This window comes from Gopherus evgoodei, chromosome 7 (assembly GCF_007399415.2).
Source record: "Gopherus evgoodei ecotype Sinaloan lineage chromosome 7, rGopEvg1_v1.p, whole genome shotgun sequence".
In the NCBI taxonomy this organism is placed as follows: Eukaryota; Metazoa; Chordata; order Testudines; family Testudinidae; genus Gopherus; species Gopherus evgoodei.
In genome coordinates, this window is record NC_044328.1 from 76,413,774 (window position 1) to 76,431,348 (window position 17,575).

Below are 17,575 nucleotides of genomic sequence, written 5' to 3' on the forward strand. Positions count from 1 at the left end.
TCAGTTGCCAATGAAGAGAAAGCCACAGATTAAAAAGTTTGCTGATTATACCCAGATTAACTGGGGAAGGAGCTTGTCCAAAGAATACACTCATTTTCATGGCAATAGCGAAGTTCTGGGCTAATTAGCCTCTCTTTTCTCAGGAATGACTGGGAACCCCCGGACAAGAAGGTAGATACCAGAAAATATCGGGCAGAGCCAAAGAGCATTTACGACTACCAGCCAGGAAAGTCCTCTGTTTTGGACAATGAAAAGATGGTAATGTTCCTTTTATCCTGCTCTGTGACTTGGGCCTGTGATTACAATATGCTCACAAGTGCTTGTATAGTTCCATTCAGATAGGTTTCCTTACACTTATGTCTTCTATGTTATGCTATTCCCATATATTTTGTTTTCCAAATGTTTGAGTAATTCTTAACATTGTCACTCCACTAAAAGCAGATCCTGGGGAGCTGCGGGGCCTTTCCTTGTGGACATGTTGTTTTCTGTGTTAAGTATGGCTCACTAACCCTAGTTTGTAATCTGTGTTTGACTCAATGGCGTGTCTCCGGTTTGCAAGCTGTGCTTATTTCTAATGCACAGCAATAGTTTATTCCATAGCGTTTGAGGCAACAGGCCGACTAGTGTTCAAAGTTTCTGTTCTTCTGAGGTCAGCAGCTTTAAAGAAGTTAACAGTAAGGTTCATGCTGTGTTAGTGTAATCATAAAAGTGCTAAAAAATACGGAGGTGTTTTTTATTAAGTGAATATTCTGTGAAGTAGTGATTGTTCTTCAAGGGGTATTTGTTTGAAAGGCACAGTTTAAAGTGCTAATTGTTTGTGACACTCACAATATAAGTCTGGGGCCATGTTTTCATTAATGCTTTGGAGTAGGATTGAGGAGCTGTACAGAGCGCGAACAGTCACTTTTACTTTAAGATACAGTTGTGACAGGCAATTTAAAAGCAACAGAAGTATGTGACTAAACTACTGAATAATATGTCTGACTCAGGGTTTTTTCCCTGTTCAATATTTGCTTTCAAGTAACATAAAGCCCATTGTTTTATCCTGGGACTAATTCTCCTTTCACACCAATGTAACACCATCAATTTCAATGAAGTTACTCTTGGTCCAGGCCTAATCCAATGCTTGTTGAAATCAGTGGCATCCTTGCCTAGACTTCAATGGGCATTGGACGCAGTACACTGATGTAAGTGAGAGGCAAATCAGGCCCCTGGTTTGGGTGTAATAGGAAGGATCATTCCTGTCGTTCTGGTTGGCACAAGACCCCTTTGATTTGAACAGGAATTTTGCTTAAGGACTATAGGCTCAGACTCTGTAATTTAAAGCCTGTTTCATCAAAGCACTTAAGCCTATGCTTAAATCCCACTCGAGTCAATGGGACTATTCACATGCTTAAAATTAAGCATGTGCTTAAATGTGTTGCTGAATCAGAGTCTAAAAACCAGAAGAGGGACAATTACCAAAGCAGCTGGAAAGACTCCTGCACAGTTAAGGAAAGAGTAAGGTGAGTTCTGAGAGTGACACTCCTGACCATTTTTCATTTTTTACCAGCTGTCATTTCAAACTAAAGATCACAGAGGACTAATACTGAAACATAAAATGGGACTGAAGTGCCTGTTTGATTGTGCTCTTTGTCAGAATCCTTTTTCCCTAGCCTATCTAAATATGATAGTGATATGTAGATCTTGTTTTGTGTTGTTGAGGGAAACCTAAAAACCAGTAGAAGGGTTATCTGAAGATAATTTGCAGTCTTTTAATAGATTGCAATTGCTATGCCATATTCAAAGCAGTAGCTACTAGGGGCTTGATCCAAATCTCTTGCCATCAATGCAAAGATTCCCATTGATTTCAGTGGCCTTTTGATCAATTCCACTGTAAATTTTACTATGCAACAAGGTCAAAACTTTTTGGGAGTCAATACATAATGTATAGAGACAGAGGCATTGCATTTATCTGCCTGCAGTTAATGGCAGTACCTTTCTCCAATCCCTTGTGGTTTAACTAGGCTTATTCTAGACCCTCGGGAATTACCCTCTTTTTGTGGTGACTTCACCAGGTGACACAAAAAGTTTAACCATTTAACTTTCAGATGCAAGCACTTCCCTTTCTCCCTCCCCCCAGGGGTCAGATAGTCTCATGGGGGTTTGTTTTTGGTATCAGCCAGCTTAGGACAGGAGATAATAAAATTGGAAGCATAAGAAGAGTAAGCACAAAGGGTTGGCCCTAAACTGCCAAGAATTGCTTGGTTTTGGCTATTGTGATTGGCACAGAGGGCTGAGGGCCAGACATGTCTTAGCTCTGGCCCTAGCCCTGGCAGAACTCTCTGCTTGGCCATATCTCATTAGGATAAATCAGGTTCTCTACTTTCCAAGGTTTTCTCCTCCAGGACCCAGATTGTGGAAGTGCATCTGACATCCCCTTCTGTGAAAAGAGCCCTGGGCAGAGCCATCCAGTGGTCTGAGAACAGCACTGGGAGCTAGAAACTCCTGAGTTTTAAATCCATCTCTGATTTAAAATTCTTCTGTGGCCTTGGGCGAGTCACTTCATGATTCTTCCTCACTTTTCCCACCCCTGTAAACTGGGGGTGATAATACTTACTCACCTACTGTACACCACAGAAGTCCTGTAATAGGTAAAGGGTCAAAGTAAGCCTTGGCATACATGCCCACAACTCTTGACTGACTCACTTCAATGGAAGCTAGATCCACTTATGGAAGGGCTGAATTTGGTTCATTGTTTTTTAAAGCCCTTTGAAGATGCCTACAGGTGAAATTTGTCTAAGTGTTCAGTATTACAATGGGCAAAAATTATTTGCATCTCTCTTCACTGAGTTACTGTACAAATACCTTAATTTTGGGGGAGGATTCTGGACTGCACCTCAGCAGACACACTGCACAGAAGATACAGCCCAGAAGGAGTGAGGGACCAGGGTGACTTTATGCCAACTTTTTGCCTTTCAGATTTTTAGCTGCTGAGGAAGCTGACATGGCCACCAGTGTAAGCAGTCTTGGGGCTGCTCTAACTGATGGAAGCCTCCCCAGTGTTGCCAACAGGATGCACAGCAGTCCAGAGTCACTTGTAGTGTTCAGTGCCATGGAAAAACTCCTTCCTGCAGTCTGACTCTGACACATCTCCTGCACTAGTACTAGTGGGCGGAGTGGACAGCACTGGACTACTTATATTGACTCCCGTGCATGGCCCCTATACACCACAACAGAAGCATATAGAGGCTGAGGTGGGGGCCTCCATGTCCTGCTGCACTTACTATAAATTTATAATACACTTAGGTCCACTTAAATTAAAGGCTGGATCCATTTAAATCAAATTTAACCAGATCTATCTTTGTAATCTAGAGCACTGGATTTGTTCTCTCATGTCACCAAAATATGGTTACACAACTTTAAGTTGTTTTGTTAAAATAGATTTTAGGCATGAAAGGGAGCTTTCTTTTTAGCTGTGCTGTTACCTATCCTGTCTGGTTTTTCCTTCATTCTAGTTTTGTCCGATTCTCCAACATTTATTTGTGAATAAGCAAAGTATATTGTCTTCCTATTCATCCCTTTTGAGATCTTTCAGAAGTGTGCTCTCTCTCTAATTGTGTCCTCTTCGATTTAGAATGTCACCTCTCACTCTGTTTGCTGTGTATGGACCACAGTTTCTCACATATCCACGTGCTGTTAAAGATGCAGTATATTTAATGCTGATCTGGGGCTCAGCAATAGATAATTTGCGTTCTTCAACCTTTATTTATTTATTTATTTATTTATTTGTTTGCCAAATGAAAATTAAAAAAAAATATATAGGCTTAACCTTTGAATCTGAGAGAGCTTTTAACGGTAGGAGCAAAGGACTATAAATTACAAATCCTGAGGTCCTTTCCTAGTTCTTCCACTGACTTGCTGTGTGATCTTGAGCAAATCACATAACCACTATCTGCCTCAGTTTCCCCATCTCAAAATTGAACTAATACTCTCCCAGGGGTGCTGTAAGGTTTAATAAATGATTGTAAAACATTCAGAGATCCTTGAATGGAAGGTATTGTAGAAGTACTAAATTATTAGGCTAACTATCTGCATTATTCAATTGAAAACATTGAGACTGCATCTCTAACAGTCCCTTTCCTATGTATTCTTTGCATAATGTTATCCTTCTCTTTCTTCCATTCCCCTATCACCAACTCCTTTAGACTCGGGATATAAGCCCAGAAGAGATAGATTTAAAGAATGAACCTTGGTATAAATTCTTTTCGGAATTGGAGTTTGGGAAACCGGTAAGTTTGATAGCTGCAATGATTGATAAAGTCAACCTGCATTTTGTAATGATGCTGTTGCGACTTTACTCTAGTTCCTAGATATTCAATGAGACAGCCCTTCCAGAGTGAAACGTGACAGTTCATAACTGAGCCTTGGCACTGACATATGCTAGTAGTTCGGTGACTATTTAAAACATTTTAAAGGCATAATATTTGACCTTCAACTTCATAGGAAAATATGCCAACTAGTGAGGCAATATCATTTTCATGTGTCAGAGTTCAGCTGGAGGTTTTACTTATTAAAGATAGCAATGATTGTTCTCATTCATTTGTCCCCTTTTCCATACTCTCGTTCCCTCCTCCTCCTCACAAGAGCTAGGATGGCTGCTACTTAACCTATTAAATAACTTTAAGACAATGAGAGTCACTATCATATTATAGTCCTGGGTCCTTCGTCTGTGGTCAAAAAGTACCAGCTGTCTATAAACTGACCTTGACCCTCTTCCCTGCTCTTTGCCGTTTTCGTGTAACCTGTTCTCTGCCAAATACACTGCAGTGGTTTGCCTCAAGGATCCCAGGGTTGTTCCCAGAAACAGTCCCCTCCAAAAAGTCAGATCAAGAGAATCACATATTTTTATTTCCAATCCAGCCGCATAGCCTGGATTTTACAGCTATAAGAATGATTAAATGAACCCTAATTATCCAATAAGGACAGGTGACTTTTGGTGGATGGATGTGTTGATTGTCAGGGCCATTGAAAATTTTAAAAAATTATCCCCGTGTTCTTAAGAACTTCTTTAGTCTTACTGCCTGATTCTTATATCGCTTAATGCTGCTTTTCCACTAGTGCAATTGCTTTGACTTCAGTGAAGTTATTCCTGATACTCTCTGCTATCACTGAGAGCAGAATCCAAGCCCACAGCTCCTCCCTACTGTACAAGTTTCAGTAACTCAAATTTTGTAAGCCTCTTCCAGCAATTACAAGTTGTGGGCTCAGTCCTGTGCTCGTCATGCAGCCCCTTAACTTGGTTACAAGATCAGGGCAGAGACATGTTTCATTGAACATATCACAGGAGGAGCGTGCTCTTGGGGCTTGAGCAGAACTCTTGGGATCTCACCCCTCCCTCTATGTCCTTGGGCAAGTCACTCTCTGCCTATCCAGTAATACTCAGCTACTCTGCTAGGATCCAAGTGAGATTTGAGAAATGTTTATAAAGCATTTTAAGACCATTGCACAGATAGTGCTGAGGAAGTGCAGCACGTAGTTCTAATTAGTACAGTAACTTCATATCCCATTATACGCTGCTGCACCAGAACAAGAGACATTTTATACTTATCTAGCACAGTGCACATTGCACTTCTCCCAAGCCAGAACCATTGCAGCTCACTCCCTCATGCCTTGCACTTTATGGTGGAATTTTCTAAAGTGCTCAACGTTGGCCTATCTGTGCCCCATTGATGTCACTGCTAGAACAACCATTGCCTTCAGTGGGAGCAGAGGTAGACTAATGCTGAGCACTTTGGAAAATCCCATCCTGTGCCTGTATTGCAGTGTGTACATATAGTAAAACAAACACACCCACCCACTGTGTATTTGTCTAAGGCACAATTCTGCACTGACCCATTCCTCCACTGCTCTCATTGGCTTCAACGGTGAATTGCACACGAGCATCTGAAGACATGGATGTATTTTAGCTTTAGACTTGTTGCCATTATGATTTAAAGAAGGCACCAGTCATTGTAGTGAAGCCTTCAGGACACATGTCCTCGCTTTCCACAAGGCTGTGAGGAGCCTGTCTCTACCTACAGATGTTGGTAGCAGACCCTTGGCTATGCAAACAATAAGGCCTTTAGAGCAGGGGTGGGGAACCTTTTTTCTATCAGGTGCCATTCACTCACAGAAAAAATCAGTCATGGGCCACACTCAGCTCCACCGGGGTGGGGACAGAGGCTCTGGGCTTCCCTTTGCAGCAGGGTGAGCTAGCACTCGTGGCTCCAAGGTTCAGGGCTTCCCCTAGGCTCTGAGGTGGGGACAGAAATGAGGGGGTTAGATGCAGGAGGGGGCTCCAGGCTGGGGCAGGGGTTGGGGTGTGGGAGGAGGTTCAGGGTGCAGGCTCTGGGAGGGTGTTAAGATGCAGGAGGGGGCTCCGACCTGGGGCAGGGGGTTCATGGTGCGGGCTCCGGACAGGCGGCGCTTACCTCAGGCAACTCGCGCTCACTGGTGCAGTGGGGCTAAAGCAGGCTCCCTGCCTGCCCTGGCTCTGCACTGCTCCAGGAAGTGGATGGCATGTCCAGCCCTTAGGCAGAGAGGCCAGGGAACTGCGCGGTGCACCCTGCCCGTGCACGCAGGTGCTGTCCCCACAGCTCCCATTGGCTGTGGTTCCCGGCCAATGGGAGCTGCAGAGCCATCACTGAGGTCAGGCAGCACGTGGAGCTCCTAGGGGCTGCAGGGACATGCCAGTCGCTTCTGGGAGCTGCACAGAGCTGACTGGACTTTTAATAGCTTGCCAACCCTAGCTTCCCCCCGCAGCAGCGGAGAGGGGATGCCAAGGCTCTGGGCTTCCAGCCCACGACATGGAGATTTAGTGCAAACTAGGTGAAATGAAGCAGTCAGCCGGATCTGGCCCATGGGCCATAGGCTCCGGCCCACAGGCCGTAGGCTCCCCACCCCTGCTTTAGGGTGTACTGCCTCTCTTCAATCACATTCCTTAAAATTGGCTTAAATCAATGCCTAACATCTAAAAGAAAACAGTGATCTTAGACCTTGCTCAAAGCAGCAGAAATGGGAGGGGATGTTTCTCCAACATTCGTATTTGTGTCCTTAGTCATGCAGCCATGTCCTCTCCACCTGCTCAGCCTCCAAGAGGGGATTCCCAGACTAGAACTGTGTTCCAAGCAGAAACATATGTTCTTCTTCGAGTGCTTGTTAAAGTCCATTCCATGTCATGTCATGTCATGTCAGTGTGTGGTATCCATAGGACCGGCCCTATTGCCTCCTCGAGGCCCTTGCTCATATGCCGGTATAAGGGGTGCCGCTGGCCCCTCGCCTTCTCGGTTCCTTCTTACCGCCTAGGATGGTTGCTGGACCAGTGTTTTCTTGCTTTGGCAAGCCTTCTCCAGTGATTTACTGAACTTTTCTTTGTAAATAGTTAGTAGGTTTTAGTTCTTGTTAGTTTGTTAGTCCCCTTAAGGAACGTTACCAGAACAGGGTATGCCGCAGTCCCCAGGCTTCAAACCATGTGCCGCCTGTGCTAAGCCCATGCTGGAGAGCTATCCCCACTCCAGCTGCCAAAGTGCCTGGGAGAGGCTCACATCAGAGATAAGTGCAGCATCTGCTGGGGCTTCAGGCTGCACACTCAGAAGGACAGGGACATCAGGTTGAAAGCCCTGCTGATGGAAGCCGCGCTTAGACTGGCCTCTGAGCTGAGTCGGTTGGACATGGCAGTGAGCATGGTTGCCTCAGTGCATAGTGCTTCTCTGGCATGGTGTGCCCCTCTACATTGTTCAACATCCCCAGCGCAGAGGAAGCACAGAGAGAGGGTACTCTCTGGTGTCCAAGGGGGACCAGAGAGACTTGAGGAGTGAGGTGCGACCTGCACTGGGCCACTTGGCATCCCAGCAGAGGTGCACAACACCATCTGCAAATCCAGCCCCCCAACCTGTGACCCACCTCAAACACCCTTACATGGGATGAACTATCATGGAATCATAGAATCATAGAAGATTAAGGTTGGAAGAGACCTCAGGAGATTATCTAGTGCAACCCCCTGCTCAAAGCAGGACCAACACCAACTAAATCATCCCAGCCAGGGCTTTGTCGAGCCGGGCCTTAAAAACCCCTAAGGATGGAGATTCCACCACCTCCCAAGGTAACCCATTCCAGTGCTTCACCACCCTCCTAGCAAAATAGTTTTTCCTAATATCCAACCCAGATCTCCCACACTGCAACTTGAGACCATTGCTCCTTATTCTGTCCTCTGCCGCCACTGAGAACAGCCGAGCTCCATCCTCTTTGGAAACCCCCCTTCAGGTAGATGAAGACTGCTATCAAATCCCCCCTCACTCTTCTCTTCTGCAGACTAAATAAGCCAAGTTCCTCATAAATCATGTGCCCCAGCCCCCTGATCATTTTCATTGCCCTCTGCTGGACTCTCTGGAATTTGACCACATCCTTTCTGTAGTGGGGAGGCCCAAAACTGGACGCAGTACTCCAGCTGTGGCCTCACCAGTGCCAAATAGAGGGGAATAATCACTTCCCTTGATCTGCCGGCAACGTTCTTACTAATATCCTTACATATAAATGTGAAGGAGCTCAGAGCAATACACTTGGCCTTCAAAGTGTTCCTTCTACAGCTCTCAGGCAAAAGTGTGAAAGTAGACAGACAATACCATGTCAGTGTTTTATGTCAAAAAACAGAGGGGCCCACTCCAAGATCTTTTGCCAGGAAGCCTTCGGTCTATGGGATTTCTGCGTGAAGCATTCCACTTACCTGGAGGCGTTGCCCCTCCCTGAGGAGCGGAACGTGCTGGCGAATTGCCTCAGCAGATCTTTTTCCTCTCACTACGAGTGGTCTCTCCAATCAGAGGTTGCCAGTGTCATCTCTCCGAGGTGGGGAACTCCCCAGGTGGACCTGTTTGCGCAGAACAGGAAATGTCACTGCTTTTGCTCAAGGCAAAGGTTCTCTCTCAGATGCCTTCCTATGATCATGGTTGGACAGCCTGCTGTACTCATTCCCTCTGATTCCCTTAGTTTGCAAGGCTCTACTAAAGATCAACAGGGACAAGGCAAAGGTCATCCTGGTCAACCCAGCATAGCCTTGCCAGCTTTGGTTGGGCATGATCCTAGATCTCATAGTCACATCTCCATGGCTCCTCCCTCTCAGGCCAGACATGTATCACAGGAGGCTCCTCCATCCAAACCTCATAGGCCTACACTTGACAACATAGCTGCTGCCTGGCTAAATCCAGAGGAGAGGACGTGCTCAGTGCAGATCCACCAGGTTTTTCTAGATAGCAGAATGCCCTCTACCAGGGCCACCTATCTGGCCAAGTGGAAATACTTCACTTGCTGGATGGCCAAGTGGAGCCTTTGCCCAGCACAGGCCTCATAGGATAGAATCATAGAATATCAGAGTTGGAAGGGACTTCAAGGGGTCATCTAGTCCAACCTCCTGCTCAAAGCAGGACCAATCCTCGGATCCCTAAATGGCCCCTTCAAGCATTGAACTCAGAACCCTAAGTTTAGCATACCAATGCTCAAACCTCTGAGCTATCCCTCCTTGCAGTTCATCTTAGAGTATCTCTAAGGTCTTTCATTGTCATCAATCAAGGTTCATTAGGCAGTCATCTTAGCATTCACACCCCCAATCCAAGACAGATTGGTCTTCACCCAGGAGATGATTAGCAGGTTCATTAAGGAGTTGGAGAGGCGCTACCCACAGGTTCGTGACCCAGTTCCACCTTGGGACTTAAACTTGATTTTGTCTAGGCTCTTGGCGTCCTGCTCCTTGCTGTTTCACTCATGGAAAGCTGCTTTCCTGGTAGCAATCACTTCAGCCAGGAGAGTTTCTGAGTTGACCTTGGAGCCTCCCTATACTGTTTTCATCAGAGATAAGATCCAACAGTGTCCCCACCCAGCCTTTCTATCCAAGGTGGTGTCGCAGTTTCATGTCAGCCAAGACATTTTCCTGCCTGTCTTCTTCCCGAAACTGCACAAGACAGAAGAGGAGCGACGCTTACACTCCCTGGACGTTAGAAGGGCACTAGCCTTTTATATTGACAGGACAAGTCCCTTCCACAAATCTACGCAGTTTTTTGTTGCTATCACAGATAGAATAAAGGGTCTCCTGGAGTCATCCCAGAGAATCTCATCCTGGATCACAACCTGTATCCAGGCCTTCTATGAACAAGCAAAGGTCCTGCCTCCAGCTATCATGAAGGCCCATTCTATGAGAGCGCCAGCATTTTCAGGAGCTTTCGTGGCACACATTCTGCTCCAGGACAGCTGCAGGGCCATGACATGGTCATCAGTCCACATGTTTGCGTCCCACTATGCCATCACCCAACAGGTCAGAGCTTATGCCAGTTTTGGAAGAGCTGTGTTAGTCGGCATGCTCATGAATTCCTAGCCCATCTCCGAGGACACTGCTTGTGAGTCACCTGGCATGGAATGGACAGGAGCAAGCACGCGATGAAGAAAAAACAGTTACTAACCTTCCTTAACTGTTGTTCTTCAAAATGTGTTGCTCATGTCCATTCCATGACCTTCCCTTCTACCCCACCATTGGAGTTGACGGCAAGAAGGAACTGAGAGGGCACGGGGCTGGTGGCACCCTTATAGCGACACGAGTGCAGGCCTCCAGGGGCAATAAAGCCGACCCTAAGGATACCATTGTGGGAAAACTCCCCAGGGGGAAGGATAGCTCAGTGGTTTGAGCATTGGCCTGTTAAACCCAAGGTTGTGAGCTCAATTCTCAAGGGGGCCATCTGAGGCAAAAATCTGTCTAGGGATTGGTCCTGCTTTGAGCAGGGGGTTGGACTAGATGACCTCCTGAGGTCCCTTCCAACCCTGATATTCTATGAATAGCACATGCACACCTGATATGACATGGAATAGACATGAGCAATGCATCTCAAAGAACAACCATTATGAAAGGTTGGTAACTGTTTTTTGCAACCACTTGAGTAGATAGCACTGAGAAGTTCCCCCTGTATTAATGAACCTGCAAGAGGTCTAAGTAGAAAAATGGAAATAAGAAGGAGCAAGGCCCACCAGTGCCTTCCAGCTCCTGCTGCAGTCCCACCAATGGCCTTCTTTCTACAGTCCTGCCAGACTTCCATTCATCCATGCCATGACTGCCTCACCTCTCTCCTGCATTCAGAAGAAATTAAGTTAATCCCAAGGGATCTTGGTGGAGGAATCCTTTCCATCATCTTAACGTTATGCATGTGAATGAGAATCACTGCAGTTAAACATTTGACCCTACGTACACAGTGATAGAATTGTTAGCCCAGTCTGTCTTGTGTTCTGGGGCTTCTAAGTGCCCCCTGTAGCTGTAGCTGCTCCCTCATATTTCTGTCTTGAAAATTTTTGATGCCCTCCTGTGGCAGCTCCTGTTAGTGCGCTGTGCGACAGCTGTGCAGCCACTTGGCTGATGGAACTGCCCTGTGAGTCCACACACATGATCTATGCACCGTGCTGCAGCGTTACGTCAATCTCATTGATGCAATGTGTGATCTTTTAGTCTGTGTGTAATCTGCCCCTGACTGGAAATTGTGGCAAGTTGAACAACGCTTCACTGAAGTTCAGCTCTGTAAACTGAGCTCTGCTGCTCACTTGGTCTGAAAAAGCAGCTGACAACTTTCAGCAGTAGTGCTCCTCCAGGCTGCTAGAAGGCCAGGTCATCGAATGTCTCTGGTAAATCACGTTTAATCAGAGGTCCCCTGTTAACATGACTTTTAACTGAGCAAGTCTCAGCAGTCATCCTGGAATGGATGAAGTGAGGCTCAGGATTCCCAATCCAGTCCTAGCCAGTCCCATGGGACCGTGCAGGCAATGCTCCAGTTGTTTGGATAGGATTCGATGTTCAGTGCCCGTAGAGCTTAGGACACTTTGGCAGCATGGACTCTTTTTGGATATATCACTGAGATTCTTCCACCCCACACGCTTATTCCCTAATTCTGATTTTCCACAGGACCTGTCCACAGAATATAACATTCAGTCAATAATTCCATCGGCTTGTCAAACACACACCAGCACCTTCACCCAGGGACTTGTAGGGCAGTTGCAGTTTGGCTCTTTGCTCCAATACTCGGAAGCAGGACTTGGGGAAAGAGAGACCCGCATTGACTCTGCAAGACTGTCTTCCATAGCCCTAAACACTGATGACTGTCAACAACAGACCTCTTGGGATTCGTAATAGTCATTTATAGTGTCTGCAGCCCAAAAGGTGGTAGTAAAAAGTAGAAATATGCGCAGTCCAGAAACCCAGGTCCAGGCAATCCCAGAACTTTGGAGAAATTCAGATGAGGAGCTGAACTTCAGAGCAAGATTGCTGCTCAATTCCCCCTCCAGTAAAACTGATGCTGATGAGCTCTCTCTAGTCTCTCTCAGTGACTCTCAGGTGCTCAGATACCACAGCCATGTGAACAGTGTAAACACCTAGGACTGTCCTATGTTTGTAAAACAAGAAGCCATTTTTTTTCCTGTTTGGTAATGTGATCAGCAAGTTTATTCTGGATTCACTGAGAGGGAATAAACAGTCTTTGCAGCTGCTTCACCCATGGGAGCTGTGCTGTTGGGAAGTGTGTGTATGGCATTATCCAATTAGCAAGGGAAATCATGACAAAAGGATTTCATTCCAAACAGGCCTCTGCAACACTACTGATCCCACCATAGTTAAAAACAAACAAACAAAACCCCTAGAGCCAGAAAATGTAGGTTGAATTTTCTTTTGCAAAGTTCATTACCCCCCATCTTCCCAAAAAGATGAACTGAAAAATAACACCTGTGCATTCTCATTGCTCTATAATGCCAACACTGGAAATTCAGCCATTTATTAACATGGTATGTATTTACAGTTGGGAGCAGGGATGGAAGGGGAAAATATGTCTCCTTTTTATTTATGAAAGGCCCTTATTCTACCCCTTCCTTTTGAAAAGAAGAATGAGCAAGTAAACACTTTTTTCTTATTGTGATTTTTTTGTTGTTGTTGCTGTTGTTTTGGGGGTTTTTTGGGTGTTTTTTGTTTAGAATGTTTTACAACTGCCTGTGCCTTCCCTCTGGGTGGTGCAAAATCCATGAAAACCTCTTATAAAAATAAAAAATGGCTTCAGACAGTATTTAAAACACCTCTCCCTAAATTGTGCATGTGCCCTTGGCCTTCCATAATCTTTTGGCATTTGTGCTATAGCAGATTGCCCTTTTTTTCTCTCTTTTTTTTTTAAATTTTATTTTCAGTTTTGATGCAAATCCTTAATGTATCCCTCTGTGTTCTAATCCAGTTTCCATATTCTCTGTGATGTCTTTCCTTATCTTCATTTCCTCATTTCCTCCTCTGCTTTCCATCAGCCTCCAAAAAAGATATGGGATTATACTCCTGGAGATTGCTCTATACTTACTAGGGAGGATAGAAAGGTAATTCCGTCTCACATATGTTGTACCACAGTATGCTGTCTGTGTGTGGGTGTGGGTGTGTGTGTGGGGGGGGTTAATCTGGCATTGTTTGGGTTTTGTGAGTGTGTAGGTGGTGACTATTTTTTTTATTTTGGCATGAACTCATTATCCTAACAATTAAGTTGGCCAGTAAATCGTTTCAATAAGCTGTCTTTAAAACATAGTCTTCCATAAAGTTGAGTGGTTGTTTTGTGTTTTTGACCTGCAATGATAATTGTACTAACAGCATATTGCATCGATGTTAAAGTATCATCTGTTGTTTGGTTTTTTTACAGGTGGGTTTTATGATACTTATGGTTTTTACAGTTAGATTCCAGCAGGCCTGATGCATCTCTGAATGTAAATATTAAATGCCTAGAACTATTGCTTCTGTGATTATTGAAAAGTGATTAATTGCTGGTGAATTTCTGTGTCTTATCTGTACCATCTTTGGCTTTTTTTTTTTCAATAAAAAGGCTCTTTTATTTCAAAATTAACATTCCTTTGTTTTCCCCTAACCCTAAGCATTATTTTTCCCATTCTTCTTCTCCTTCTTTAACCAGACTGATCTAGAAAAAGACATTTACCTCTACCAGACTGAGTTAGAGGCAGATTTAGAACAAATGGAGAAGCTTTATAGAGCGCCAGATAAAAAGCCACCGAAGGTATTTCCTCTTCTTTTCATGCTGCCAATCCCTGTTTCCCAACTCTCTGCTCTCTCTATTCACTGCTGGATGGTTATTAAATGAGGTTGGGGTCCATAATGCCCCAACCATTCTGATTGCATGGCTTGCTGTGTAGCTGTCAGAAATGATAAAACATGACGCTGATAATCTGGCTCGAAATCCATTTCAGCTACAGTGTTTCCCCCTCCCCCTCTTCTAGGGTTTATTTGGAGTTTGGTGTCTCTACAAAACCCCCTCACTATTTTTCACATGAATAGGCAGCGGCAATCGGCTTTAAATTCTTGGTTGACGTCACATCACCATCTTGTGCCTTTCAAGCGATCCACCTTCCCACGTTTTTTCACACATACCCTACTCCTATGTCAGGATGCTGTACCTACCCCAAGATCTGGATTTTTTGCAAGAGATTTTATGCAACTGTCCTTAAGCTGCAATCAGTGTGGCCTTCTTGAGCAGAGTAGCCATCGCCACTGACCTGATGAGAACTAATCCTAGACTAGAAAGATTAATTCGATAATGCTCCAATTATTATTATTTTAAAGCTACAATAATTTTGATTGGAACTTGGAAGCTGCTCTTTCAAAGGCCTCGTTAGCTTTTGTATATCATCTGCATTTCTTCCAGTTTATGAATCTATATATGGGGACAGGGGGAGAGACAGACTAAAAAGTAAACAGTATTTCTTCCAAAATTGCCTCAAATTATTAAAAAATGTGACTAGGAAGCAATAGCTGGATTAAAAGTGAGCTGATGGGAGCTGGCTTTTGCTACTGAAGCTGTGCAGCTGGCATTGCACCTTAAGGAAGGAACCCAGGCGTAGCCATTTCTTTTCTTGTTAGCAGGATGATATTGATTTGAACGCTGAGGAATATATTATGCTGCAGAAATGTGATGTACCTTTAAAGAAAACGGGGGCGGAGGGTGTAAGGGGAAAGCCTGGGGAAATAATTATAAGCATGTGTCTCCTGTTCCTGGCCCGGCTGGTTCTCTCTTCTAGCTTTTGGCTTTATTCACAATGACTCATTCGCAGACAATAGAGTAGGCACAGTGAAAAGGCATCGGCTATGCTTAAAACCTGTTGCTGCCCCGAAGGACCCCAAGAAAATTGTTGGTCTTCTGCAGAGACATTGATGTATTAGATTGCATTTAAACTGAAATCTCAATGTCTTCTGAAGGCCGGTATAGCAGTAAGCAAGCCTTTTTCTTTCTCTTTGCATCTCTTTGTGTATCAATGACTTCTTTGTTTGGACTTTTGCAGAGTACAGCAAGCAGCACTCCTCTGGAAATGTCTTCAGACCACTCATCCTAGTAAGTTTTAGAACCACTTGTTTGTTTTGTTTCACAGTTATGGGACTTCTTGGAAGGGGCTCTTTCTGGTGACACATGCAGATAATATTAGCGTGATAATTTGTAGATTAGTTGAGGGTAGAAGGTCAGCTATATAATTTTGAATTAAGTTGGATTTTATTGTATAATTATTGTTTAGTGGTAGCCAAACAAGAAACGATCATTGTTCTACATGCCTTCTATTTAAAAAGCAAACAAAACTGTAACTTTCTCTTACATTAAATTTACAAATAATTGATCATGCTATACGAAACATAAAATGTCTAGTCATCTTGATTGCAAATAGCCAATGAGTGGTCCCACCTCCAACTTTCTAGGCAAAGAAATCAATTAAATAATTATCAGACTGCAATTTTTATGCTGCTGTTTTAGAGGAAGATTCAATAGGAGATGTTCTCTATCCAGATGCATTGCAGATGGAGCCAGTTTACTGTAAAAGATGGAGGGAAATTCAAGAGCTAGATGTGCCAATTTACCACCGCTGGGGATCCAGCACCTCCCTGCTAACCTGTTATTCTCTTTAACTGAAACAAATGTGTAGTATTCCATCTAGGCACACTTATACAATCCAGATGGATGGGGAGTAGGGAAGAGCATGTTTTCCTCTCTTATATCTGCAAATTTCATGTATATTCGTCTTCCCTGACCTTTTATGATATGTGGTTTTGGAATTCTATACAGTTAGTTTTGCACAGTTCGCTTTTGCCTGGGTTCACTTTGCAAAGGAATTTCCTTCCATTATCTTAATTTGGAAGGTGTCCTGGCCTTATCAAGTCCATTATTTCATGATTTTTTTTATTTTTATTTTCGCAAAGGAAGGCTAATAACACTAAATGACATCAGAGTGTGTTGCAAAATATATAAGTATCACTTATGTTTGCCAATGGCTGGTAAGGATTCTGAATTCCTGACTGCACTCAAAGGATTCCAAGTCTTGTAAATCTTTCCCTTACATCAGATAACCTTGACTGCTACTTTCCTGGATCACTTCCATCAGCTGAAATCAGTATGCTTCATTCTTCCATCAGGGCCCTATCCAATTCTCACCAAAGTCCAAGGAAACTCCACCATTGACTGCTGTAGAAGTTCAGTTGGGGTCTCCATAAATAAATTATATGCTCATTACTGGCGAGGGCGGTGAACCAAAATTCCTGAATTTGGCCTCCCTCGAACTCTGTGGAGTGGTTATAATCTCATAATTAGCAGTTATATAGATTAAGTGTTTGTTTCATTCTATTTTTTTTAATTAATTCTATTTAATCAGTTTCCCATATGTATCTCTTCTCACAATATTTACTGTTGGTACAATGGTCAAAAGTCTGTATACACATTAATATGTGAAGTTATGTAGGTGCACAAATAATTACATTATATTAGGTAGCACCAAGGCTAGATTTTCAAATGCTAGCACTTCACTTACTCCCACCACATCTGGTGGAAATGAAGAGCTGCCTGATCTTTTGTTTCTCAGCTCATGGGGTGGGATCATTCTCTCTAGATTTGCATGCAGGGGGGAAGGTATTCTCTGCACATGGATCTGCCTCAGTGGAAGAGCATGGGGTGCTACCTCTAGCAGCACAGGCTCCCCTCGCTTCCTGCCCCCATTGAAGCACTTGGGGATCTGTGCTGGGGGAGGGGAAGGTGGAGGATGGGATGGGTAGCCTGGGAGGAGTCCCACATTGTTCCCCTTCCAGCCCTGTGGAGCTTAGGTGGAAAAGGTAATGCTGGCTGGGGCTGTACTGTCTTTTCTGCAGAGCCACCCCTCTCCCCTGGATGACCATGGATCAGAGAATCCTTTGTAGTGTGGCTCTAGTGGAGCCGAGCTGTCATGGCACAGGGATGCTGCTGGCTGCCAAAGCCAGAGTCATAGTGCCTCCATGCAGATGACTCTGGCCTCCCATGGATAGTGGATGCAGACCCTGCAGCCTGTTTCACAAGGTGGAAAATGAGTGGGGAGAAGTCAACAATGGGCCAATGGGAGTCTCCCAGACACTTCCTCTCCCACAGATGTTTCCCCAAGAGAGGATCGTCTGGGTCATTGGTCTTTAATTACTGAGCTAAAATATTTCCCACTCCCAGGTTGTGAACCTCAGAGAAGTAAATATCAGCCTGTAATCACTGGGGCTGCCCATTTG

The 17,575-nt window shown here is 44.4% G+C and overlaps 1 protein-coding gene across 1 annotated transcript in view; it reads left to right on the forward strand.

Moving 5' to 3' along the window:
• SORBS1 (sorbin and SH3 domain containing 1) overlaps positions 1 to 17,575 on the forward strand; it is a 279,021-nt gene that overhangs the window by 221,708 nt on the left and 39,738 nt on the right. Inside the window, 5 exon segments of the mRNA XM_030568445.1 lie at positions 144 to 258; positions 4,188 to 4,271; positions 13,324 to 13,389; positions 13,971 to 14,072; positions 15,352 to 15,401. Of these exon segments, the coding sequence (XP_030424305.1) occupies positions 144 to 258; positions 4,188 to 4,271; positions 13,324 to 13,389; positions 13,971 to 14,072; positions 15,352 to 15,401 (417 nt within the window).